This window comes from Neopsephotus bourkii, unplaced genomic scaffold, assembly GCF_033783945.1.
Source record: "Neopsephotus bourkii isolate Nb327-2 ecotype Australia unplaced genomic scaffold, CSIRO-AGI_Nbou_v1 NB_1520, whole genome shotgun sequence".
Lineage (NCBI taxonomy): Eukaryota > Metazoa > Chordata > Aves > Psittaciformes > Psittacidae > Neopsephotus > Neopsephotus bourkii.
In genome coordinates this window covers 378,324-404,816 of record NW_026901996.1, presented here as the reverse complement: position 1 = coordinate 404,816, position 26,493 = coordinate 378,324, and the positions used below count along the sequence as shown (strand labels likewise).

The 26,493-nt window shown below is 41.7% G+C and overlaps 1 protein-coding gene and 1 long non-coding RNA gene across 8 annotated transcripts in view; both read right to left on the bottom strand.

Annotated features, from left to right (window-relative positions):
• TSC22D1 (TSC22 domain family member 1) overlaps window positions 1-11,648 on the bottom strand; it is a 94,441-nt gene extending 82,793 nt beyond the window's left edge. For 3 of the 7 annotated variants that reach the window (XR_009727932.1, XR_009727933.1, XM_061369911.1), the window contains exon 1: window positions 7,635-11,061. Coding sequence is in view for 5 of the 7 variants with exons in the window: in XM_061369911.1 (XP_061225895.1) it covers window positions 7,635-10,504 (2,870 nt within the window). In the remaining 2 variants the exon portion in view is untranslated. The other 4 variants (XM_061369909.1, XM_061369907.1, XM_061369912.1 and 1 more) reach the window with 4 other exon arrangements.
• Window positions 11,649-13,118: 1,470 nt separating this feature from the next.
• On the bottom strand, window positions 13,119-14,677 carry LOC133221197 (uncharacterized). The gene is made up of 2 exons (XR_009727926.1): window positions 14,608-14,677; window positions 13,119-13,988 (listed from the first exon to the last, which is right to left on the bottom strand). It is a non-coding gene; the product is annotated as an uncharacterized LOC133221197 (long non-coding RNA).
• Window positions 14,678-26,493: the final 11,816 nt, after the last annotated feature.

Genomic DNA, 26,493 nt, shown 5'->3' with positions numbered 1-26,493 from the left:
ATAAACCACTCCACAACCAACTTCCAGCTGTTAACAAATCTATAACTTACCAAAACTACTGTCTATAAATTATTTTTTAACAGGCTGTGGGCCCTTCCATATCTTTGTTATGTCTAAACTTATGGGATCTTCTGCTGCCTGTTTCAGCAATTTACAAAACTGTACTCCTCCAGTGTATTTAAAAGAATGGGTTATTCAAAAGTATATAACCAGCTGACCAAGATACCCTACAAGTTTTATTAATATGAAGCACAGTTTTCTGAGTTTCATTTTAGAAAAACCAAGCATCAGTGGTACCTACATTTGTTGCTCTTCAAAGATTACAGTCAGCTTTAAAAATATGTTGAATTTCTAATCCTTGATGGTAAACAAAACCTCAAACCGCTTTACTTCTTCCTACTCTGTACCCATTGCAGTCTGTACAACCCCAGCAAGGAAGGCTAATTGTAGAGTGGTTCGTTTAGGTAGCCATTCTCTGCTGAGCAACAGAGCTTAAAAGTGTTCTGGACCATCCCTAACCCTGCACTGCAAGAGGAAACAAACTGACACAATGACTTCAAGCCTGAATGCCTGTGATACTTAAAACATGTGTCCTGACTGTCAAAGGTACTTAATATATGAAGCTCCACCAACACTAAACATCTCAAAAACAGTATGATGAACACAAAGAAAAAAAAACATGACAACACACACTGGCCTAAGTGCCCAAATACAGACATACCTACATGTGAGTTTTTCACACTTAGCTCAATGATGAATGTTTGGCTTCATATATGAAGCATATATGGAGCAACACTCAGACTGAAACATATTCCTGCTTTTATAGAGCCCCATTTAAATGGTTTTCTTGTTGTTGCGGGGGGGGGGGGGGGTGTTAAATAATCTGTATAGCATTATTTTAAATATACAGTAGTAATGTTTAGGCTGAATGTACATTTTAACTAAAATATTATGATAAAAAGACTACAGAAAAGTCTGGAAAATTACTAACTGAATTATTAAAAAAAATGTTAAAACAACTTAGCTGAAGTCAAGATCCATCAGTTTAACTTAAGACTGTAGAGTAGGAAAAAAAAATAAAAAAAAGGAGTAATTCCTGACAAGAAAAATAACACCAAAATAATTTAAAGAAATTGCAAACAAAAATGGTGAACCAGTTTAGTGTGACTTTTTTACCTTAAAAAGTGTTCAAGATTTTACTTTGCAAGTGCAAAAAAAAAAAATTCATTTAGTTATTAAAGCATAATATTTCATTTGAACTATTATAAGCACCATTCTTGACCTCTACACAGCACCCAAGACAGAAGTCCTCATTCAGTAGGTACTAACAAATCCATGAGGTAATCAACACTGAACTATCACAGGCAATACGCTAGCATTTGCATGTATGGGATCATTAAATCCCTGCCTGCCAAACATTTATAACCTCTAAATCTCTTTCTTGAGAAAGTCTAACCAGCTTCAGTGGAAAATGAAGTTTTCTCCATATAACTGCAACCACAAACCAAACCCTGCGTCAGACACCAATAATGCACTATAGGTGCTTAGAGGCTTGCACAAAATGACCTGATAAGGGTTTCTACACCACAGCTGAGTGTGGAACATTTACTATCTTTGTTAGCAAATTCTAAAGGCACAGCAAGAGTTAAAGGGTTGCAAGACATTAAAGCCAGAAGAATGATCAGGTGCTTTAGTTTGATACCATAATTATACAGCACTTCCATCATGCAATTCCTAGCTGTGAATGCTTTAGAACAGGCTAAAAGAAATAAAGTGGTATCTCTAGTCACTCAAGAGCTCCTTCCATCTTAGCTTTAGGCTATGGTTTCTGGTACAATCACATTGAGAATAAACTAGTTCCTTATTTACGGTGATCATTACCACAAAATAATTTATTGAATAATCTTACCCTTAGTCCCTGCTTAGTCTGCTGTTAAAGCATGCTCTTCCTTAATAGCATTGCCTTTGGTGGCCTGAGTGCAGTAAATGAAAGGTATAGGCCCACTTAAAAAAAAATGTTTTCAGTCATTTGTTGAAATACATATTGTATACAGCACAATTTAGTCTCATAGATTAATCAAGAAGAGAACCAGTGCATTAAATCACTGAGAACAGACACATCATCTCTTCTGGTTTTTTTACATTACACCTACACCGATCTGCAAATCCAGATCACAAATTATTCCCCAAAAGGTCATAGCAAGGATACAGTTGCTATTATTACACTGCTATCCAGGTATGTGTAGTCCTTTCTTCTAAAAGGACTTTACTAGCAGTATTATTGTTTACAACTCGATTTACTTCCTAAGCTGACAGACAGATCTGAAAAGACTTATTTACATTATTACCTTCTGTGAAGGGCACAGCATTATTATAGGTGGGGTTTTGTAGCACAGGTATGCTATCCGTATGTCTACCTACACTTAAACAAGAAACATTAACATTTGGGGGGGGGTTGGGTTCTGGGATTTTTACTGGGGACAGAGGTGGTATTATTCTTCTCCCCTCCCATACTCAAAACTTTGCTAGCTTCCCACTGACTGTTACAGTCATTACTCTGTTGTGTCATTATCTAGATCACAGCAATTTCTAAAGGCTGGAACACTTCACTACCAATACACAGACTAACAAAGAGATAATTCTGATTTCCAGATTAGCCTGTAAAGAATGCAAATCTTAAAATGGTAACAAAGATTGCTTTTCAACATGAAATATTTTTAAACCTTTTGTTTTTACATACACATACATAGATGATTTAGTCTGCTTACACACTGACCATTTCCCAAGAGCAGCCAGAGCCTATAGTGCCAAGGAACATTTTCTGAAAATAACGTTATCAGCTAGAGGGAAACATTTCTCAGCATCTCCAACAATCTGCCTTAAGTGCTAAATTACTGCTTTTATAACCCCCTGAAATCTGAATTCTTCCTGTCTTTAAAAAAAAATGCAATACAAGCAGTGTAGCAATCCTTAGTTCAAGGTACACCATGGCATGCAGAGAACACATCTATAAAAGACATCAGAAAAAGGTCCATTCAAACAGTTATTGGCACCTACACTGGGTCAGCAGATACACAAGGTACAGGCTCTAAATTCTATATTGTTCTTTACTTGGAGCAGAGAGCTGCAAGTTGATTCCACCAACAGCGGGTATTTTATTTCATCAGATGAAATCAGAAGCTGGACTTCTCAGCATGACACAACAGCAACCACATTTTATTTGCCAAAGTGCTCTTTTTATTCATGTGACTTGTCATTACTGAGGGTAACTATGTTTTCAGCTGCCATAAATAGCCAAATTGAAGATATATGAAGAGACTTTTTTAACTCAACTTATGCAATTTTCAAATTGGTGGCACAACTCTGAAGCAAGTTTAAAATCTGAAAAATGGAGAACAGCAACACTGCCCCTAGGATGCAAGTCCAGAAACACCACTATCTATGCTAAGCCACCATAAATCCTTTGTTTTGAAGTACCTTCTAGAAGTATCTCCCTTTTTCATCATACATATAGAAGCAAAACCTACAGAAAACCAAAAGCCCATATAAACTCTGAAACAGCTTGGGGGGGAAAAAATAGTACATCAAAAATAACATTCAACTGAAATTTCCAGTTCTACTTAAATACATTTGCCACGTTTTATTAACATCTTCGGAAAGCACTGTTACAGCTGTAAAAATCTCATCTGCATCTGTTCACCTCTCCTACTACTCACATACATGATGAAAATTGATCCAGTTTCCTGACTGTATTCTTGCTTTACAAGTTAGAAAACTACTAGTTACTACTACTAGATTTTCAAAGGCTGTTCACAAGTCTTTCAATTCTCACATTCAGCTTTAGTCTTCCAGCCTTTCCACAGACTTAGTAACAAGCTAAAATATACATCCTATACAGAAAACACTCCCTCCACTCTTCCTTCATCTACCTGTAAAGGGATCTTCTAATAAAAATTTCTCTTGAAAAATAAAATTGTGAGATTGTCAGATAATAAAGAATATCTCTATGACAATTTCTGTGTTTATCATCATCACCTTTTCTTCCTTTCTGTTTTTTTGCTTCACTGTTAGATGAAATGCACAAACAAGTAAAAAAAAAAAAAAAGCTTGCATCAGACTAAAGAATGAAAGCAACTCCATGGAAAATGCTGTCAAGGACAGGGAGGCGGTTATTAGCTCTCTTATCCTTCATTCACAAAAACTGCTTTTGAGTAATGGTAAACAACATTTGAAATTAAGTTAAAATAATTCAGTTAGAGCAGCCTTTATAAATGCTGCAAAATACATATTTTTTTTTTTAAGATTTTACCTCACAGGTAATTTAAGACTTATACAAGTCTGTACAAAATCATACTGCAAGTATCCAAAGCCAATAAAGTATAGTCAAGGAGAGGTATAAAACTGATTTTGAATAACTATAAATATATGAAAGGATTCACTGCAATGTAAGTATTACCCCATACTTAAGTTTCAAAAGCATAAAAAAAAAAAAAATCCTTTTCTACATTTCTAGAGATGAAATACTAAGCTCAAAAGACCGTATCTAAAACTGACAGGATTTAATAACTGAACTAATAAATCAAGGTAGCTAATGCAAAACCAAGAAACTATATGAAAATCACTCACTAAAATGAGCCCATACCATGATTCAAGCTAACAAAATAGAAAGTGACCTACATTTTTGCAGATGGAAATATTAGAAGAGGATGAATCCACAAACATACAAATATTTATGTCATACCACACAAGCCGACGACAGACTAGTCAGGAGAACTAGGGGTGGTGGTTTTCTTTGCATTTGATTTTTTGTTGGGTTGAATGCTTTGTTTTTTAAATACAGAAACTAACAGTACTATTTGTATCCTCCCTTTAATAAAGTTTGTATTAATTTTCCATACAGCATTCTGCCAAGCAGCTCCTTTTTTGTTAATCTTTACCATAACTTGAAATACAGAGATATTAAAGGTATCATTCATACAGGGGAAATAAAGGTTACAGCTTTCAAAGAGGATACACGCCACACTGCCCATATTTAAAAGGCTGATATGCCCTGATAACAGGCATAGAAAGAGCTGCAAATGGTGTTCAAAAAACTGAACAGGGCTAAAGTCTTAAAGATACTGGCACATCTTTAAACACAATTATATACAGGTTTAAGGAAAGCTGGGAGTTAATCTAAACAAGGCATCACATGGGTCAGCTGTTTTTTCAAAGGCACACTATATGGAATTTCACAGCTTCTTCACTGGCCCATTTATGTCATCACTTACTTCTTCTACCTTCTCCCTTGCCAGGTTTATAATCACTGGGGATGTATTGATATAAATCTTCAGTGATGTATATATGTGTATGCACATGAGACAGAGAAATTAGGATTCTAAATGTTTACAGTATACCTGCTTCTTAAATGTTCATGTACTTTAACAATACACTACTCTTTATCTCCTGTAGAAGAGGGAATAATCTAACAAAGAAAAAAATTTCTAGAGAACTCCAGTTAGAGAAATCCAGTGGCCAGAGAAACTAGAGGCCAAGCAGAACAGCGTAGCTTGCACTACCTTTCATGAGCAATGAGGTCTAAGCTCCCAACCAAAACAAATTCCAGTCAAGATCACAATATAGTTAATACCTCGCCCTGTCATCCCATGGAACAGGAAACAGAAGCAATGGCACCAAGTTTTTAATGTTACACATATACAGGGAGGACTGCTGCTGTAAATTATCTGATTGTGTGCAAGTGACCTGACCACTACTGCCATGCAAAAAACCCACAATTATTTTTAGTCTACATTTAATAGAGTCATATCCTGCTCTGTGTAAAGAATCTAAATGATTTTCCAACAGCAGCTAAACAAAAGTGTAGTCTACCTGGAGATGACAGATTGAACAAAGACACAACGTGCATAAGAGAAGAAAGGATATGATCTTTGGCTAGCTAAATAACAGAGGAAGAAGGTATTTCTGGCTATTGTTACCCTTCGGGATTTAAGTATTCTGGAAAAACTACCAATCATGACAAACAGCTAACATATGCTCTTAAAATCAGGGTACAGTCACATGCTAGATGTCATCTTCCAAAACAATGAGTATCAATGAGCTTATGATCCTCTTACTCAACCCTGAAAGCTTAAGGAGCTTTGGTTGGATGCTTGGTTAGAAAAAAACAGCAACACACAAAACACCACCAAACACAAACTGGACACATGAAGAGCAGAATTAATGTCCTGCTGTAGAAAGATCAAAGGAAGGAAAATGAAAAAACATTTGAAAAAATTCACTGCTAGTAGCATACTGGTGATACTGTGGGCTTTAACACCTCAATCTGTCTTCTACCACCTTCATGTACTTATTGACTAAAAAACAATCAGAATGAAACTGTGTTGGGACTTGTCTTCTAGCACTTCTGGAAGACAAGCTGCTACTCATTATAGCTCTCTGGCATCTCAGAAAGACATGATGAAAGCCACTAAGGCAGTCAACACCTCATGATCAACATAATCAGAGACTGCTGATAGAATTAGTATTTTCAACAGTAAGAATCAAGCCTCTTCCAGCCACCTGTTTTGGTTTGGTTTTTTTTAATAAAATTTGGTCACCCCTGATTTAACATATAGCATTAAGAAACACTTCACCTCCCACTGCTATCACCTTTTCCTCCACCACAGTACTGCTGTCCATTTGTAAATGTGAGTCACAAGAGATCCTCAATACAGCAAAGAACTTCCACACATAATTAATACCAAAGAATCGCACTCTAGAACCACCGTTCAGATCACTTCAGCCTGCACATGCAAGGACCTTTCACAGCTGACATAGCTTCTCTGCAAACACTGTCAAAGAAATAAAGACTATTCACATGCACATACTACTTACTAGGACCAGCCAATAGCCATTTATCTGAAAAACTGCAAGTGGGAGAACATGTGCAGTTTCTTACTATGACTGCAGAGAACCAGTGCACCAAAGACTCACCACTCCTCCACAGGCCTGAGCAGCTCTCACAATGGGTGAATACTTTGAAGCAAAACCACCAAGACCAAAAGTGCCCCAAGTTCAATTTAAAGAGCCACAACAGTGTGGCTGAACCTCCCTTTTCCCACCATACTCATTTGCCTAAAGCGTCGCTTGGCTGTCAAAGAGAAGGCTTCTACATACACCACAGGCTCACAACTGGTTCAACCTGAGTAAAGGCAATACTTGAAAAAGAGAAGCCGAAGCAGGATGAAGTCCAGGCTTGTAAAAAAAAAAAAAAAAACAAACAAAACCCTAAGAATAAATATTATTTCAATATAATAAACAATCTAAACTACAATCACTACTATCATACCCACATTCCACAGTATTCTTTTGTCTTCCTCTATACAATGGGAAGACACACACTGTCACAGATTGTTAAACACAATTTACCCACGCAGTAGTTTCAGAGCATAATCAATACAACCCACCCCCTCAAGAGAAAAAACAAGTCTTTTAATATAATACCGACATGCGCTGGGACCTGAGAAATAATATTTCTAATTAGACACAAACATCACACTGCTTCATTTCACAGAATGGCTGTAACAAGACCTGAAAGTTAGTACAAAACAAACTATCAGGCAATCTATCTTTAATAAAGTTACAAGCAGTCTTACCTTTCATCCTCACCATCTACAAGAGGTGTTGTCAATGGCAGCACCTTCAGTGGAAAGAGGGAAGCGGAGGATGGCACGTTGCTGCTACCACCATCCGAAGCGGCTGATGCTCCAACACCACTCTCACCACTGGCAGCTTGAGGTAAACCCACCAAGGAAGGTTCTGTAGGGCGTCTGCCATCTTCAATTTGGCTTACAACGGGCTGAACTAGTGATTGTGCGGGGAACTGTGTAGAGCTTACCGGCATCTGCTGTGGCACACTCTGTGCCACTGGCATACCTATACTTGTTGATATCAAGGGAGGCTGACTAACACTTTGAGACAAATTCCCATTCTGCACAGACGAAGCTTGTGTTATGTTCTGTGGCTGTCCCAAACCTATAGAAGCAGAAGGTATGCCAGGAGGCACAGCTGAACCAGCTTGACTTGGTGCAGGAACAGTACTAGCAGAAGGTATAGGGCTAACTGCAGGCAGCTGCTGGCCAGTCATCCCTTGGACGACAGATTCCACCCCTTGTGCCTGTGGCTGTACAGGTAACAAAGTGCTCTGCTGAGCAATGACCATTTGCTGAGGAAGGCCTGAAGCGCTAGCCTGTAATCCCTGCTGCATTATTCCTGTCTGCACAGGCTGCACTACTTGTGAAGATGGAGGAGCAGCCGTTGACGGCATAACTGGAGGTGGAATTTGGTTTGCAGCAGATGGTGGTTGCACCACAGCAGCTACACTCCCTTGCTGCCCAACATTCAGCATTTGACCACTGGTACCTACGCCTGGTATTGCTGCTGGAGCATGTGCAACAGGCTGAGCTGGGGCAGCAGCTGGATGTGCTTGTACTGAAGGCTGCATGCCCTGTGCCTGGGCAACGGGAACTGGTTGCCCTGCTCCTACTCCTGTAGAACTAGGCTGCATGGCAGGGGCTGGAGTCTGAAGGATCTGCTGATGCTGAATGTAGTCTGGCACAGAACCTGTCACAGAGTTTTGGTTCATCGACTTAACATGACCTGTGGCCATCTGTGTAGGAACTGTCTGCTGCTGCTGCTGCTGTTGTCCATACTGCAACTGCTGCTGCTGCACAACTGGCAAAGTCTGCACAGGTGGCGCCGGCTGAGAATACGGTAGCTGCTGTTGAGCCATACTTTGAATGCCAGGCTGCTGGTGGCCCATAGATGGGGATACACCTAGTATATTAACTGGGGCTGGCTGAACCCCAGTAACAGTGGTTAGACTGGCCTGTGCAGGAGGCTGGACCCCTGGCTTCTGCTGTGGATAGTTTACTTCTTGAGAATGCAGCTGGACTTGTGCAAGCTGTGATTGAGAAACACTCTGTGGTATACTTGATGCTGGAATTGCCGGAGGAGCAGCACTGCTAAAATCCATCTGCTGCGGACCCACACCTTGAAATGCTTGCTGCTGTACCACAGGAGGTGCTCCCATTTCTCCACTTCCCACACTTTCTGTATAGTGACTCAGTGTGCTTACATTGCTGCTAACAGAACTCCCACTGGTGCTCTCCCTTTCAGAAGTCACTTCAAGCGGGTTTTGTTTTATTGTCTCTACTGCTTTGTTTACTGCTACTCCTTCTGAAACTGCAACGGTGTTTTCTTTATCATAGAATTCAGTGCATGTCCATCTACCTTTTTTGAAAGGTTCAGAACTAGAATCTAATTTTACAACCCTAAACCTTGATGTGCCAGATGCAGGCTGCTGCTGGCTTGATCCAACTGCCATTCCTGCAGTTGGATTAGTAACATTGTTAATGACACTAGAGGAAGCACTCGTACCATTGCCAACACCACTCAAGATATTCACATTAACATTGCTGCCAGTTCCAGACAAAGCATTTACATTAGCAGTACTTGTGATGTTGCTCAAGTTTATAGTACCAATCACGCCACTAGCCACACTAGAACTACCACTACCCATATTATTTAAGGTACTAGTTCCGGTAGCAGGACTTACACCTAAATTGCCAGGAGTACTTGTAGTGCGGATATTAGACACGACAGATGCCGGGGAACCAGTGGATGATGCAGCAGAAACTGGTGCAATTGATATAACATTGTCAGAGCTTCCAGTTGTTGACAGTTTTCTAAATGATGGACTGGGCGGTGGTCCTCCAGAAACTGGGGCACTGCCCACCCCAGGATGCGACGGATGGTGGTGTCCATGATGGTGGTGGTGAAGATGGTGATGGTGATGAACATGATGGGGGTGAACACTTCCATTGATCACAACACTCTGCTGTGGGTGATGAGGCAGAGGAGCATGCTGCTGAGGAAGATGAGGCTGGTTTGGAGAAACAGCTCCAGGAGTCTCTGCCTCTTGGAAGTTATTTAAAGTCTCTTCAGAGGAGCTCCTCTCAGGTTCTCCCAAGTCAGTGGCCCTGGATAAAGAAACATCCAAGATTTCCGAAGATGACAGATCTTCAGTGTGGGACTCATCCAGATCATCGTAGCTTTCTGTATCCTCAGCTATGCTGTTATTAGAGCTCATACTAGCTGATATTTGAGCAGGGGTCACACTGGTGATTTGGAAGCCACTTTTCTTTTTCATTTGAGCTCCGGTCTGTGTAAGAGGCTGTGGCTGGAGCTGAGACTGCGAGAGGAGGTTCAGGCTTTGTGGAGGAGGGGGTGTCGGCTGTGGACCCGCTGATGAAGATGCTGCAGGAGACGGAGGCGGCGGCTGGACCAGCAAAGGTGGCTGATAATCCTCGGCAGAAAGGGCAGCGCTCCCAACGCCGGTACCTGATGCAGTGGGAGCCGTAACGCAGCTGCTGCCGCTGCTACTGCTGCTACCCCTTCTAGGAAACATTGCCGGGTGCGCCATCTTCCTAGCACTAATGTCTGCGGCTGAGTCAGGCTGGTGCATTGTATCGGGTGTATTTTAAGAGTGCAATCCCCCGGTATGGAGAGAGACAGACACACATACACACACACACACACACGCAGTTAGCTTTGCGCTCACGGCAGGGCAGAGAGAAACCACGCACAAACCCCCCCCGGCTCCCGCAGAGCATGGGCTGAGGCGCCTCGGCACCGCCGCTAACCACCCCCTCCCCTCCTCCTCCCCTCAGAGACAGAGAGGGGGCGAGGACCGGTCCTCCGCCGCCTATAGATTAGCGCCTCTGAATGTGACACTTTCAATCCTCCGCCATTCACTTTCTTTCTCCCTCTCACCCCCCCCGCCCACCGACTGCGCCTCTCCCGGGGGTGGGCAGGGGCCGGAGGAAATACCGGTGGCCCTGGGGGCGAGCCCCTTCCTCCCCGCGGCTCGCCGGCAGCCGGCAGAACCGCCCTCCCCGCGGCGGGCGCCACCGGGCCGCCGCCTCTTTCTCTTCGGCGGGGTGAAGGCAGCCGGCAGGCCCTCAGGGCAGCCCAACGGGGCGGACGGCGCTCCTCGCCATCACTGCTGTAGTAGTAGTAGTAGAAGAGCGCAGATACGTACAGGACTGGCGCACAGGAGAGCGGCAGCGGCAGGCTGAGCCGGGCAGGGACATCCCCGTCAGTAGCAGCCATGGAGCTGAATCATTTTGGGTATTAAAAAGACGGAATAAGGAGAAAAGCAAAGCAGCAGCAGCCCGACAAGAGAGTCCATCAAAAGGAGGGAGGGAGGAAGGGGGAGCCAGCCAGGCAGCCTCTCTCTCTCCTCCCTCTGTGTCTGGCTGTCTCTGGAGAAGGCTCCGCTCCGCACGCTCTTCCTTCCCCCTCCGTCTCCTCCCCCTTTATAACAGGCGGCACCCGCTCTTCCTCCGCAGCACCGCGCCTGGGAACAGTCCTCCTCCCGCGTGTGCGCCTGCCCCGTCCTTTCTTGCCCACGGGTCGGTCGCGGCCGCCCTGCCGCCGGGTCTATCCCCCGCCCGGCCCCGTCTCCTCACGGAGCGCTGGAGGAGGGCGCTGCGCGGGCTGCGGGGGGAGGGGAATGCTCGCTAAAGGGGAGGGCGGCCGAGAGACAACGTAAGATGGCGGCTGCCGCCGCGCATGCGCGCCCCGCTGGCAGACATAAAGCCCGTCTGGCCGAGGCCGGCGGAAATAGGTTCGGTTCGCGTGGCGGAAATTGCCGAGCGGCGCCGAGCCCGTGGAGGGAGGGCGGGGGGTGCGGTTTATCCCCGCGTGGCGGCACTCCGGGATGGGTAGGGGGCGCCGGGCGGGCGCAGTTCTTCCTCCCTACCTACTTCCGTCCTTCTTTCCTTTCCCCCGGCCGCCCCTCTTTGCCTCTCCTTCGGGCCCGCAGCATGACTGTGCCTCACATGACCTGCTGCCGCCTCCCTCCCCCTCGCTTCAGCTCCGTCGCAGATTTATTCAAGTTATTCATCACCTTCTCCTTCCTCCCCTCCCTCGGTCCAGAATATTCCTGCCCCTTCCTTCCCCCCGCGCATGGGGAAAGCGGGGGTGCCTCCCTCGGAAGCTGTCTTCCCCTTTGTGTTTCCCCGTCCCCCGACGGGGGTCGCGGCGGGTGACTCTTCACGCCCCGAAATGGCCGCTGCGCATCACCGACCCTCCGGCGCTGCCTGCGCCCAGCAGCTGGCAGGGCAGGAGATGTGGTCCCGGTGGCGGCGGCAACGACGCCCGGCGGGTCAGGTGAAATCGTTCATCTGCATTCACAAGGGACACGTGTGAGTGAGAAGCAGCTGAGAGCTGCTCTAAAAATGGTGCTGTTCAAAGGTATTTCCAAGTTGCTAAATAGAATTGAGGTGAAATCTATCGACCTTCCCACAGTTTCAGTGCCAGCATCCCACAGGGCAAGAGACCGCGTGGGGCGAGCCAAATGGCAAAGCTTGATGCACCCGCCATGGGAGGGCTTTTCCAGGTCTCCCTGGTCACAAACTGAGCTGCTTCTCATTGCCAGATTTTCCTTCATGCCCTTGCAGCTGTTGGCGCACACACGCAGCTGCCCAGCAGGTAGGCAGGTTATCTCATGGCTGCACAAACGCAGCATTCTCACCATCAGCGTTACGGCACCTGTCCCATCAACAAGACCCTCTCCAGGGGCTCTTTCAGAGCAAAATTAGTTGGGTATCCCACCTTCTTACAGAGGGGTGCAAGTTTATGCTCTCTCCCCGTTTTTCTCCAGCAGCCTGGTGTGCACCAGTGCCCAGAAAGCTGCTCATGATCTCACCTCCTGGCAGCACACCCTTGTCTCCAAACACACATCCTTGAGCTAGTGGAGGTCTCAAATCACCGCTTTGAACTGTCTGGTTTGCATGGGTCGGTAAAATGCTCAGAGGATATGACTGCCTCAGGCTGATTCTCTAAACTGTGAAGCTCACTGGTTAGGACAGTCAGCAAGGTACAGGAGAAAAAGATCAGGGCTTGGTGTTTGCTGCAGTGCATATGTAAGCACATCATGAAGAGTATTAGGGCTATAATGGGAGAAGAGTTGTGAGAGTCCAAGGTATTATATCATTTAGCTGAGTCATTAGAGAGTTCTTACGGGAGATGTAAATGTTAGTTCCTTCAGGCAGAGAAGAGATTTGAGTCTCCCATGTTTGGTGTGTGGTGTTTAATCACTGAGGTAATAAAAAAGCTGTTTATCTAGCTCCATTTTGTAAAAAGGGTGAGGGTTAAAGGTCACACACAGTGGGAGCATTTGGTACCTATACCTGAATTTCACTTTCCCATTTTGCCTCTCCCTGTTAACCTAGCTTACCTACTTCTCACTTGGTGTGGGCACAGGGTGGATTTGAGAAAATCACGCCTTTTGCAGCTTAATTCCTTTTATGTATGGAATGCAGACATTCAGCTCAGATCTCCAGGTACCTGAAATATAGACTTGCAACTCTTGCTCCTTCCATGGCTCCAGGACACTGCCTGCATACAGACACTATGAAAAGATTGACATGTAATTAAATAAGATTCTGCCTTTTCTGAGAGCTAGACTATGTTGCTTTTTAAAACTGATAATCAGAACAGCTTGAAAACCATGCTACATGAACGTGAGTTCCCTGTGGGAAGGTGCCTTTGTGTAACTCTCACAAATTTCAGGAAAGCATCACAAAGCTGCCCACAATCTGTCCTGATGCTTGGTGCAGCACTGAGGCTTTATATATGTCTTTAATGAGATACTCAGATGTGTAAATATTTTTGAGATGAGCCTGAGGTTGCAGGCCAACTTCCATTATAAATTCCTGTTATGTCTGCTTATAACTTTCCCAGAACAATTTCCTTGAGGAATTAAGTCTTCTATGATTAGTTGCAGCTCAGAGATGATTTTTTGAATGTTTGAACAAAGTCCAACTACATTTAAAGCAGTGTGATACAGATGAATCTGTTTCTGACCTTTAAAATGTGTGGAAAAGTAACTCAGAAAGGGTTGAGCTATAAATGTTGCATGCACATAATAGACATCAACAAGCCTGAAAAAGAAAGCAGTAGTATTGTCATTGGTTAAATGTTTGCTTTTGCCCACACTAACTTATATTAATTTTGAGTAGTTACTAGTCTTTTGGGCTATAAACTTCTCATTACAGCATGTGAAGCAGTTCTTTAAATTGGGCCCATATAGTTCTCTTCTTAGACAAGAGATACTGAAAAAAGGAAAGAAACATAAATGAGTTTTAACTTATCTGCATAGTGTGGTCACTGTTTAGTTAATGATCCAAGTGATGGTCTCGACTAAACAAAGCACATCTGAAGTGGCATGTTTGAAAATAGGTTTTTAATGCTGTTTTTAAATGCAAACATTTCCATTACACCTGTTTTTCTTTGGTTATTCATTTTCATCAGGTATATCCTTGCACTTTTCTTCATTTTTTGTAAGCCTTAGTCTAATTGTGAAAATGGGATTCTCAAAGACTTTCATTCCTTTTCACATCCATTAAGGTTTATGAAATTAAACATAAACCATTGAAATTGATAATTGTTATGAATTGTGTTACTCAGTTTTTGTTCAAAGTGAGAAAAGAAATTTCATCATATAGCTCATTTACAAAACACTAAATATTTCAAAAATACAGCCACAAAACAATTGACCACCTTCAGCTTTGGACAGTAAGTGAAATTGCCCAATAGTCCACACAAGTCCACCTGCTGTTTTTTAATGAACTGTATCCATCAATGAGCTGGAACCAGAGGTCCTTGTGTCATCACTGCATGGATCCAGCACCTTGGTTACAATGACTTGCTCATGCCCTTGCTCATGACTACAGGGCAGGCGATCTTCCAGTCCCGTCATTACCTCAGCTGGAGACTGAAGATTACTGGAGGGTTGCCAGTATGGAGGAATTCCCCTTGGATTTCATATCCTATATACATGCCTCCTGAATGAGCAAACACAGATGGGCTTGATGCAGCCCTTGCTGCCAGGTAGGGAGAGTGTCTGGATGAACTCTTAAAAATCTTTAAAATCTTACCATTTAAAATCAACTTTAAAATCTTACCACTCATGTTAACACAAAAGAACACGGTCTTTGCAGTGTAAATATTTAGAGATCTGGTTCCCATATATGTAATATTTCTTCAGACAGGAAACAACAAGCATTGTTGCCACCACAGCTTCTCCAAGGATACCAGAAGAAACAGTACTTTAATATTTTCTTTCTTTGGCTCCTTTTCTATCTGACACAGTTGTATGTGTTTATCCTGGTGTATGCAGTAGTCCATGTCTTTGTGCAGAGCAATTGTAAAGCAAACAGGAATACTGTGGAGTTTTTACTCAAGACAGAATCATGGTGAAACATTGATGTGTTTTAAACCCCAAGTTACTGCTCCATAAATAATTTTTTGAAAGCTTTAATGAAAATTTTTTTATGATATGAAGCTGCCATTGTTAGACAGAAGGCTTTTCTGTGTTCATTAATATTGCTGACTGTAGTCTCTATGTTGATTTGCAAAGGTGTGTATGATTTTCTTCTTCCTTCTTAAGAGAAGTAATCATTAGAAAATTCTCACATTTCAGCTCTGAAAATGTTGTAATTCTGCTTCTGCATTTTCTTAGAAAGTTCAAGTCAAGTCTTGAGCTTCCTTTTTTGTTTTGTTTTTAGTTGGCTGGTTAGTCGGTTGACTGGGTTTACTGACTGACTCCAAAACACCTACTGGGACATTTTTTAGTCCTTGTTTTAATTCTTATGAAATTATGTTGAACATTTTGGAAAGGGATTTTTTCTCACAACTTTTTATTAAATAAGTGCTTGCAGAAATAGACAGTTCTAGCAAGCTAAAAAGAAGAAAATCGGCTTCTTTTAGACTAGTCAGGTCTACTCCAATGCCAATATACTCAAAATCATGTCTTTCTACATCATCTGGAAAAGTTGTTTTAAAATATTTATTATACCTGAATTTGGGGAATGTGGCCAAGTAGGAAGTCTTTTTTTTTTTTTTTTTTAATGGGGCTTTCATTCAAATTCAGATTTTATGAAAGTCTTACAGAAGCTTTATCATCACTTTAAATTGTATAACTATAGGTGAAAAGGCTTATGTGCACTGTATTGCAGAATCGAGGGTTAAAAGTAGATTGTCCACCAGCATGACTGATGCATTACCAGCTAAAAGACCACCATGAATTTATCACTTACCATCTTGCTCTCCTTTACTTCTCCGTTTTCACTTGTGTTTCTGGTCAACTGATGAAATTGCGTCTTAAACAAGCACCCAGTTCTGGAAAGTATTGGATGCAGTTCCATTGTAGTCTGAGATCATTTATTTAATTGTTTGTACAGTACAGGTCTTAGATTGTTAACTGTTTGATCTTTGATTAATCAGCCAAATGGTATATATAACCAAGCTGAAGGTCAAATAAACCAGATGATTAAATCATTGAAAAATGGTCCAGTTGTTAAAGACCCTCCCTTTTTTTACCTCTGGAAAATCAATGAGCAAAGTAGCAGCTCAGCCAGGTTTTTTACATTACTTTTAGGTTTTATGAATTAATAATAAACATTTGCACGGGACTGTTTAATAGCACTGGAAATGTGAGCTCTTAGTTTATAGTTCTCAGTCACAAAGATCCTGTGGAGTTGTTTTCTTTTGACTTATCCACACTAGAGAAAAACACTTAGGAAAATGTTTTGTTTAAGAATGCATTTTGTGTCCCCTGACACTGCATTGGCAGTTCTGTTATATGTAAAAGTTCTGCAATATATGTGTAATTTCCTTCAATGATAATGGATTGATGTGTCTATCGTGACGAGGCAAAAATCTTTAAAATCTTAGGCTAGGGATAAGTAAAGAGATTTTGGGGTATTTTTTTCTCCCCTTAAGCACTGGGCTTGTTCAATGAAGAATTCTGTGGAAAAGCAGAATTTGTAGGTAATGAGTATTTAGTACAGCCACATATTTTTTGTTATTATCACATAGCAACTGGAGGCAGAGAGGCTGCCATAGTTATAAAGGGTACAGAGAAATCCTTCTTGTACTCATTTAATTACCTGACTCTTGTGTATCTGATTTTCATCACCCTTTCAGCTGTGTCAACAGTGTTTCTTCTCATCTAAAATATACGCTGTGGAAGTAAGTATTTCTCTGCACAAATCCAGAATTTTCTATTGGACAGTACTTGAGCAAACTTGAAACTATGGGGTTTATGTGCATTAGTTGTAGTGTAACTGAACTGCTTACTGAAAGCAAGCATAGACAGGTCATGAGCGCCAAAATAAATGCCATTTTTATGAGTAGTCACTTGGTATGTTTTTCTCCAATAATAAAAATCACCTATATTATATTCTTTTTCTGCTGAAGGTCATACAGACTTATTCACAGTAATAGTAAATTTAATTCCTTCACTTCTGTGAGGTCTTCGGTTTACTTCCCTACTTTATAATTTTTCAGTCATCTTCATTTTGATTATCTCAGCATTTTAAATTACTGTATGTGACGTTTCTGCTTCTGCACATGTACACTGACCAGCCTTGAAAAGTCAAATGTCCTTATGACAAAATTCAGTGGAAAACAGGTTTAGGATTTCTAACTTAAGCACCAGAAAAGACTGCCTTTATCAATTTCAGTAGAACAAAAGATGTGCAAAGTCCTGACAGTTCAAACACATAATCAGAGGCTTAACTCCAGTCATGTGAGCAGTCCCTTTGACTATTAACTTGTGGTCACTAAACCCCTAAAAACTTAACATTAAATGTGTAAATATTTGTAGGCTCTGAAGACAGATGAGGTATGTGCTAAGGTGTGGTCTTATGGACCCTTAAGGTTATGTTGACCTTTAGTTACTAACAGTGTTGAGTCCTTATCAAGAAGAAAGTTGTGCTGCCAGACCAGGTATTCGCCACTGTTTTTTTGAAAGATAATGATTTTTTTGCCTAATAGGAGCTTTATGTCTTGGCTTAAAAGCCAGGCCTGCAATAGTTCACTGCTTTAGGATCAAGCCACATTGCCTCATTTACAGTTTTACCACTCATAAAAGCATTTTATCCATTGCTAGTAAGAGAATAAAAAGTTGGCTATTTAAAATAGGACATTAAATAAAGAAGCACATTTCTGTTGATTAGAAAGTGCTTTATTTCTGATCTGCTCAGTCTTAATACCTTCATTTGTAGTTTGGCATGGAAGTACTGATGAGAGTTTAAACCCATTGGGGTTACTGGCCACATCTTGCTGCCAAGTGAATTCTTAGATAACAAATGAGGAAAGGCAGAAATAGTGTCAAAACACAACTCAGACTATGCTGATCAACTAGCCCTACTTTGAATAAGGGGTAGTGTGTTAATGTGCACGTCCCATGAGTCAAAATACAGCAAAGGAGTTGCTTCCCACAGCTAACACCCGTTGCCTGGTGTCTCCTCAGTGACTCAGTCATCTTTTAAACCATCTGTAGGAAACAAAAGACAAATCAGGGTCAACATGCATGCGAAATGTAGCTCAGAAACATCCAGAGCACTTGCTCTTGAATTGACAGGTGTCTTCTGCTAATGAGGGTAGTCAAAGAGGAATCCTCAGTAAGAGGACTTCCAACAGCTCCCTGTTGGCATGGGCTGCAGGAGACGGTGTGGTTTTACTTTGTGCATAGAGGAAGAAGTTAATGAGATACAAATGAAGTTCACAGACATGAAGATGAGAGGTGGTGTGAGAACCAGACAGGTCCAGGAAATAACATGGGGACTTCATATTTCCCGAAAAAGTACATTTGCTTAGTTCACACACTTCGTAAAATGCAAAGTTAGATATGATTTTAGAATGTAAAATGGACGCAAAGTAACATTTTTCATGTTTGGTGACATTTCTAAATATGCTTTTGCTGGTATGCCCTAGGAGTTGTAATAATTTAAGGTTGCTGTGGTACTAAAAGTATATTAGAGAACTGGAAATACTCTAGAGAAATGCAACAGAAGTGATGTTGGAAAAAATCTGGAATTTCAGTCATAATATGTGTTTGTTTTGCAGATGTCTGCAGGTTGAGGCATTAAATCACAAGATAATAATCTATTACTGTTTAAAGGAGGGGGATGATATTTCAGACCCAGATTCAACTCATTTCTCGTCGAAAACAGGAACCTTCACATACAACCTGTGCATCCTCTGGAGCTACTTATTTCTCTCCGTTGGCTGCTAAGAGGGTCCTGGGTAATTAGATGTCTAGCTTTTGTCTCTCCAGTAAGGACCGAGAATGAGGTATGTGAAGCAGTGGCATAAGAAAAGGATATTTATATTGAACATCAGAACAAATAGTTTTGAAGATACATTGAACACTAGCAGTGAAATGCAGCCTGAAGCAAGGGATGTAAAATCAATTATAGGGACGCTCAAATTTAACCAGGATAAAATACTGAAGAATTGCCTTTAGAGAGTAATCCTATGCTGATCAAGCGAGGGTTTATATAATCTGTAAAATTATTCCTACCATTAATATATACAATACTCTGTTAAAGGACAATAATCAATAATTTAAGGCTTTTACCTGATACCAGGATTAAAGTGACACGTGATTATCCAGTGCAGGAAAGAATGTGATTTTATTGCTCAATGTTATGCTTGGGAATAAAATTAAACTATTTGCATTGGGAAATATATGTATAGAAACATATACATGTATGTGTAAATATTTACATATGTGGGTTTATATATGAATATATATATTGTATGACTTAAGTATGTTTATTTTTTTTCCCTAGCTGAAGCTTGGTGGTGCTTTCAGTGTCTGATAATTGACACTTCTGCATTCCCTGCTGTCAGGTACCATTAGCCAAGGATGCTCTGAGACAGGTTCAGCCTGGCCTGGGCAGCCAAGAGCTCCTTTCCGTATTCTTTGTCTTCATTCTCACAGAACTGGACAGCTTGCTGCAGCCTATGTAAATGTGACCTCACTTAACCAGATGCTGGCAGGTAGAGGAGAAGAGATTTTTGGGTTCAGACCTGGCTTTATGTTGCAGACACTGCCTGCTCCTCTTTGCTCTGGTGTCTGCTGCATTTGGAGGCAGTAACACTTGATATGGGTTGAAAAAGTGTTTAAGACCAAATCTGTATTCTACAAATTTCTTCATTGGTTCAGCTTCTATCGACTGTCCTAGTGTATCTTTAGCCTGTCATTTAAATTATATACCATGTTCCTCAGCACACTGAAATGCATTTGTTGCTCTGCTGATTTTGGAATTTTTGTCTTACTTTTTCTTCTAGCCTGCTTTTCACTTCTCTTTTTCTCTCACTCTTTCTCCTTTCTGATGATTTTATTATTTTATTTCTCTGTAAAACTTCCCCTAAGCTTAGCTCTAGCACATCTATGTGTAGCTGCCACTAATTTCAAAACACTGCTTTCAGACTTCCAGTTAGACCGGCTCCTTCTCAGGTAGGGTCACAGAGAGGTTATGCTGCTTCTCAGCTAATCCTCTGAGGCCTAGAAACAGGTTTTTCAAGCAGAATAAATAACTCTGCTGAGCCATTACACTTGTTACAAAGTGTTAAATAGCTGATTTCAGTGTTTTTGTAGACAATGATGAGTGAATACTGCATTTTGTTTCTTTTTTTTAGCCTGCTTTCCTAAGGAAACAAAGCTTACACAACTGTTCTGCCTGGCTGTCCATCTGCATGTCTGTCAGGCTCTCTTCAATAACTTTGAACCTGTTGTTTGATTTCAGCCTGGGATAGAGTTCACAAATGAGTGCTGGCCCTAATGTTCAGGCATTTCTACAGCTTGGGAGAGGACAAAGTCCTAATGCACTTGTCTCATGGGACAAGAAGCATCCCCACGGCCATATCCACAGCAGCAGTGGCTATAGCATCACAGTGCAGCCTGTGAGCTCTGGCAGGTGCACCATGTCCCTTCCTGGGGACAAAGAACTTGAAGAGGGGGGATGTTCTGTTGAGAAGAAAAGTGTTGATGAGAAGGAAGGAGGCCTGCTCTGTGTGGGTGATGAAAGCGTGTAGGCAGCCAAGTTTTATTATTGCTGCTGTTTGTGGAACAAGTGTATTTATGATGAAGAAAATGTGCAAAAGTTTCCTTCACAGGAGTCCTTCTCTTCTTGGAAAGTGTGTATGCGTATCATAGACTCACAATGCATGCGTGTTCATTTTTCAGCTGGGTTTCTCAGTCTTAGATTTGGGTCACTAGATGCCACTGAAATACAAACAGGAGATAAAATAATATCGCAGCAGGAATGTTAGACTTCATCTTTTGGTACCCAAGAGATGGAGCCTACAGCTTACAGTTTTCAGACTCCTCCTGGGCATTCAAGTTTCCATCTCCTCGGAGTCTTAATCTCCTTCTCAGCATTGCTACAATTTTCAGCTGTTTATTCTTGCAGAAAGCTGTCCTCCAGATAGCCAGCATCCAGATATTTAGTATTTGTCCTCTATCTCTCTTTTCGCTATGGAAGATGAGACTTTGCAGCTGCTTTTTAACAGACTTCATACTCTAAGATTTTAATGTCATCGTAATTTAGCATTGGAGATCATCATCTGAATTCTCAGTCATGAACACTAATAGCAAGTAAGGTAAATCATCTCATTCACAAGTTAAGTGATAAAGGTGCACATAATTACAGTGTCTCAAAAAAAAAACCAACCAACAAAAACACAAACCCACAATCACAGTGGCAGCTAATACAAACAGAGAACAAAATATGAACAGCTAAATGAATGCTAAAAAAACCAACTCATGCATCTGGCATCCATGGCTGAGAGCTGCTATATCATATCTGAAATGGGTTGCTGGTGGGAGTGAATTCTAAATAAGGTGCCATCAGCTAAACAAGACATTCTGTCAGCAACAGATTTAATGAGGTCTATTTCCTGGGGGTTTGCACTTCATATTTGGATTCTCCATTGTTTAATATGGTAGCAACCCTGGTTCAAGTTTTTCTTGTGTGGGTAGAGCACTCCTAACCCCTTTCCTATGGAGCTTCACTGCCAGTGGCTGTACTAAATTAAATAGTCCCAGGGAATATTTCTGGCTACTTCAATTTGATCCCCTGTACTATCAAATTTTCCAAATGGTGCTTGGCAAAATGGTGGCCCAAATGGCTCCTGAATACAGTTTGGGAGTCAGCTTTGGCCAAGGCCATTGCCAGCAGGTAGCTCACATTCAGCCACCCTGTTTTGGAGGGCAAAAGAATTTAGTAGTAATCGACATAGGCTGTTCACTGTCTACTGGCCTTAATGGAAGATGATGTTCCTGGAAAATTTAATATAGGAGTGTGAACATAGACTTTGGTATCTAATAGGAATTGCACCTTTACCTCAAGACTACCGATACACTAACAGAGCTTTTATCCATTAAGTAACTGCTTATTTATATGGACCCATAGGAAATAAACGTGTTAGAAATCTCTGCTCTGCTGTCAGATTTGGCTAGAAGTGGCTGAGAGCTTCAAAGTTATTAGTAGGTGATGGACAGTGTTGGGAAGGGGAATTCATAGATATGCAAATGTACACCCACACTTGTGCATGTACGTGTGCTTGCATAAAGGCTGCAATCACAAACCTTTCCTAAGGAAATCAGGCTGGAAATGTGGCAGACAAACACAAACTGGTTAAATCAGGCAGAATGTGCTCTGTAACCAATCTTGGCTGTTTTGATGGGGTTTAAGTAAGGTGAACTGCAACTTTGTGGGTAACCTGGCCCACTGAAGCCCTGCATTTGCTCAGTCCCTTGAATTACTTCAATTGAACTGAATTATTAAGATAAAAAAATGGCCACTGAAAGCTAACACAGGCTTTTCGAACACATTTGACTACATTGTGTAGTAACGTGGGTGTGCAGGGGTGTACAAGAGCTACCATTAAACCACCTCTGGCACTCTCAGCAGTGAATAGTCTGAAGTTTGACACAACTAATAGAAGCCACTTGAGTCATGAGGTAAATTCTTGGTTGGTGAGCTTGTCCTGAGCTAATGCATATGTTAGCATATGCAAGGTGGCTCATACATGGTTTAAAGGTATTGCAGTATGGCAGAATGAGCTGCACAGTGAATGGTCAGAATGACTTGAACAGTGCCAGCACTCTTCAGAGTCTAAAGCTTGTTATGTTCTTGCAGTCCATTTCCAGCCTGAAGTATCCTCCTGCGTTTTGAAGTTGCAGAGAAAACCTTTAAAATACAATGTGCTGTAAACTTGGGCAGCAAATCTTCCCGAGTCTGCAGGCAACTGAACCAAACGTTGCAAGTGGCAAGAAAATAGCTTGTACTTTCTGTAGCATGAAATCTTCAACAGGAGGGTTTAAGAGGTCGACAACGTTATCTGTTTCACATCTGGTCTTTTCAATAGATATAGTTTATGTTCACAGCCTGAACCTGCTTCTCATGCTTCCCTTGAAACACCATCCATCCGTTCATCCTGCTCCCCCGGTGTCTGAACATTGAATTGTGGATATGCTACCAGCTGGGGGTGGTTTATTTATCCTGCACCAGGGGAAGAAAGAACATGTGAATGTTGGGGTTTCACCCACATTCTGAGGTATTTCCAAACAATCTGCACTGAAATGGGAAAAATTCATCATGAATTTCTACAAGGACTCATGAAAATCCAGGTTCTTCATGATTTGGGTGGTGATTATGTTTTATTTTTTTTCTGTCTCAGGAAACAACAGAAGATCAAAGTGGCAGCCTTAAAGGTTGGAGGCTGCAGCTAGCAAGGGTACAAGACATTATAGGCTGTCAAGATGGTATTGTTCTGGCTGTCAAAATTAAAGACAGTTTATGCACTGTAAAGGCAAGCTAAAATCAAGACCTTGCAACTACTGTAGAACCTAAACATTATAGTAGTCTAGCTGCTAGAAATATCTCATTGACTAAATGTTAATGCATCTGTGGGATTTTCAGGAGTGTGCATTGAGGGCAGCAGAAAATGGAATGGAGTTTAATCTGGAAGGAGACAAGAAAATGATGTCTTTCTCTGTTAGAATCAAAGCCAAGGAAAATTTGGATGCTTTCCATTACTTAGGACTGACTCAGCCTCTTTTTTTGAATTTAGTATAGTGTCTATTGCAGAGATGCTAACAAAGCTATCCATCAAAATGCTGGGAGGAAAAAGCCCAGGTGCTCTCCTGCCCCAGCTATTTATAGGAAAGGCTTGCAAACACATGTGATACAAATGCCGTAGTTGAGTTTTTACATTCCAGAGCCCTAAATCCAGCTCTTTGGCTGAAAACACAGCTCAAAAATTAGAATTGGCTATCGGATATAGCTGTTTAGCAAAGCTGAAAAACCCCAGGAATTAAATTTAGCTACAGGAGACTTGGAAAAGAGAAGGAAATTTGTGAATCTTTGTAGAAAACACACTGGTTTTGAGAGAAGGACATTAGGACACAACGAATTTGCACAGTATGCTAGTATAAGTATAATAATATTTTATCCAAACCTGTACATTCAGTCATATGTATATTTAGGATGCTGAAAATGTTGTGGTTCCAAGATATAGACCAGGATGTGATTGGCACATCTTTCACTAAACTTCCCAGAAAGTTTCTGTTTGTTCTCCTGCTGTTTCAGGAAACCCCAGGTAAACTAATTTCTTTTCTACTATGATGAATGTTGATGTGGGCTTCTGAAAGTTCTCATAATTTGTTAATTCTTAAGGCTAAAAATTACAATAAGTATGAAAAACGTCTGGGATTAATTCAGAGACATTTGCAGCCTACTGAAGGAATCATTTAGAGCTTTGCATAATTATGTAATCATTATGTGTTGCTTCTCTTCTCACCATGACTGCTATTGTCTCGGTTGCCATAAGAATTGTTTTAGCGTATTTTTAACCACTTCTTTAAATAAGCCCAAGCAGATTGCAAAGCCAGCAACAAATAAAGCAATTTCAGATTTTTCCCTCTCTCAGGAATCTTCCAGCAGTTTTGCTAAAACTGATGTGCAAACGCACTGACCTACTTTGGCAGAGATCTCTGCAAGAGTCTTACAGGTCTTGAATCTCTCCGTTCTGTTATTTTGTTCTTTAAGGTAGTGATTTATTAGAAAGCCACAGAATCAGTTGTTAAATTGCTGGTGGGCAAAGAAAAGTGCATATTTAGCAAAAAAAAACCCAAACCCAAAACCAGACCCTACTATTCTGCGCTATGAGAGGGATTCTGCTTGCTCAGAAGCAGCGGACTTTATGCTGACTACCTGCTAACCTGAGAAGTAGAAAAGACAGCATAAATGAAGGGTGTGGGCAACAAATCCAAGGATATTCAGTTTTGTGGGAATACCAGGCATCTTAGAGCCCCTGCCTCAACCCATGACCTAAGGAAATCATGTCCTACCAGTACTCCATTTTGTCTTGTGCAAAACCCCATCTTTTGAAAGGCACTTGAATACCTTCAGCGAATTAATAAGTGGCTATAACTATATCCAGAGATCGGTGGCAACATACCACAGACAGCATTTAGTCCTGTGCCTCTTGTTTCCAGCGTGTCCAGTAGCTAGAAACATCGCTGTAGGAAATGATGGAGACGTTCCCTTGCCAGCAAGGTGCCCAGGAGCTCTGTCCTAGCACTGCGTCTATAAATAAAATACTGTGACCATTTTACTCCTTTTGTTCAGAAGCATGGTAGAAAGTGAAAGCCCTATGTGTAATGTATTACTTTTATAACCTGGTTTCCAGAAGATTTGAAACACCTGTGAGTGCATATTTTACCTTTTTTTTTCCTCCAAACCCCAGCAATTCCACTTATTTCTGAGCAATATGAGATTTTTAGTATAGTTGACAAAAAGATAGAGGTCACAAACAGCCTTATACAAGTTTGGTGCAAGCAGAGGAGAAAGGTTACAGTGCAACTTTCAATCCTGATGTGACATGAGGATGGAGAGAAAAGTGTAGCACGAAGAGAGAAAAGCTAAGGGCATTGCATAAAAACTCTATAGTCATAGGTCTGGCAGATTGCACAGACACACAGCCGCAGGGAAGCAGGCACTGCAGCAGCTGTGCAGGGTGGTTGTATAGCCATTACTAACACAATAGCATATGTGATGATGACTTTATACCACTGACGTAAGGTAGGTGGGGAGGTGACACACCAAAGCCCCACACCTACCATAACATCATCACATCTCTATGGAAAGCCCGCACTAGTCCCACAAATCCGGAGGCTGTCAAAACGCTCTGTAATTCCCTGTGTGATAAGCAATGTGTACCTTGCTATGACGCCATCAGAAGTTCTCCATGCAAGTCATGCCACCTGGGAAGGGCAGTCTTGTTCTGGAGCAGGAAGCACTGGCTGTACATCCCATGTCCGGACCCCTTTTAAAGGCATGCAAAACTAGTGCAGAGTTCCTTAGCAGCTTAGAAGAAAGGATTCTGTGAACTCTGAAGTTCACTGGCACACAGTGAAACCCTGATGCCCTTGGGTGCAATGGCAATGTGGGAAGACTGAGGTACCAAACAGAACTGCACCTCAGAAAGCAGCTGCTCACCAGTTCTGGTTTAGACTCCTGTGGTTTACATCATGCTTCAAAGAAAGTTTTGAGTGGCAGCATGAGTGTATGAAGCTATCAAACA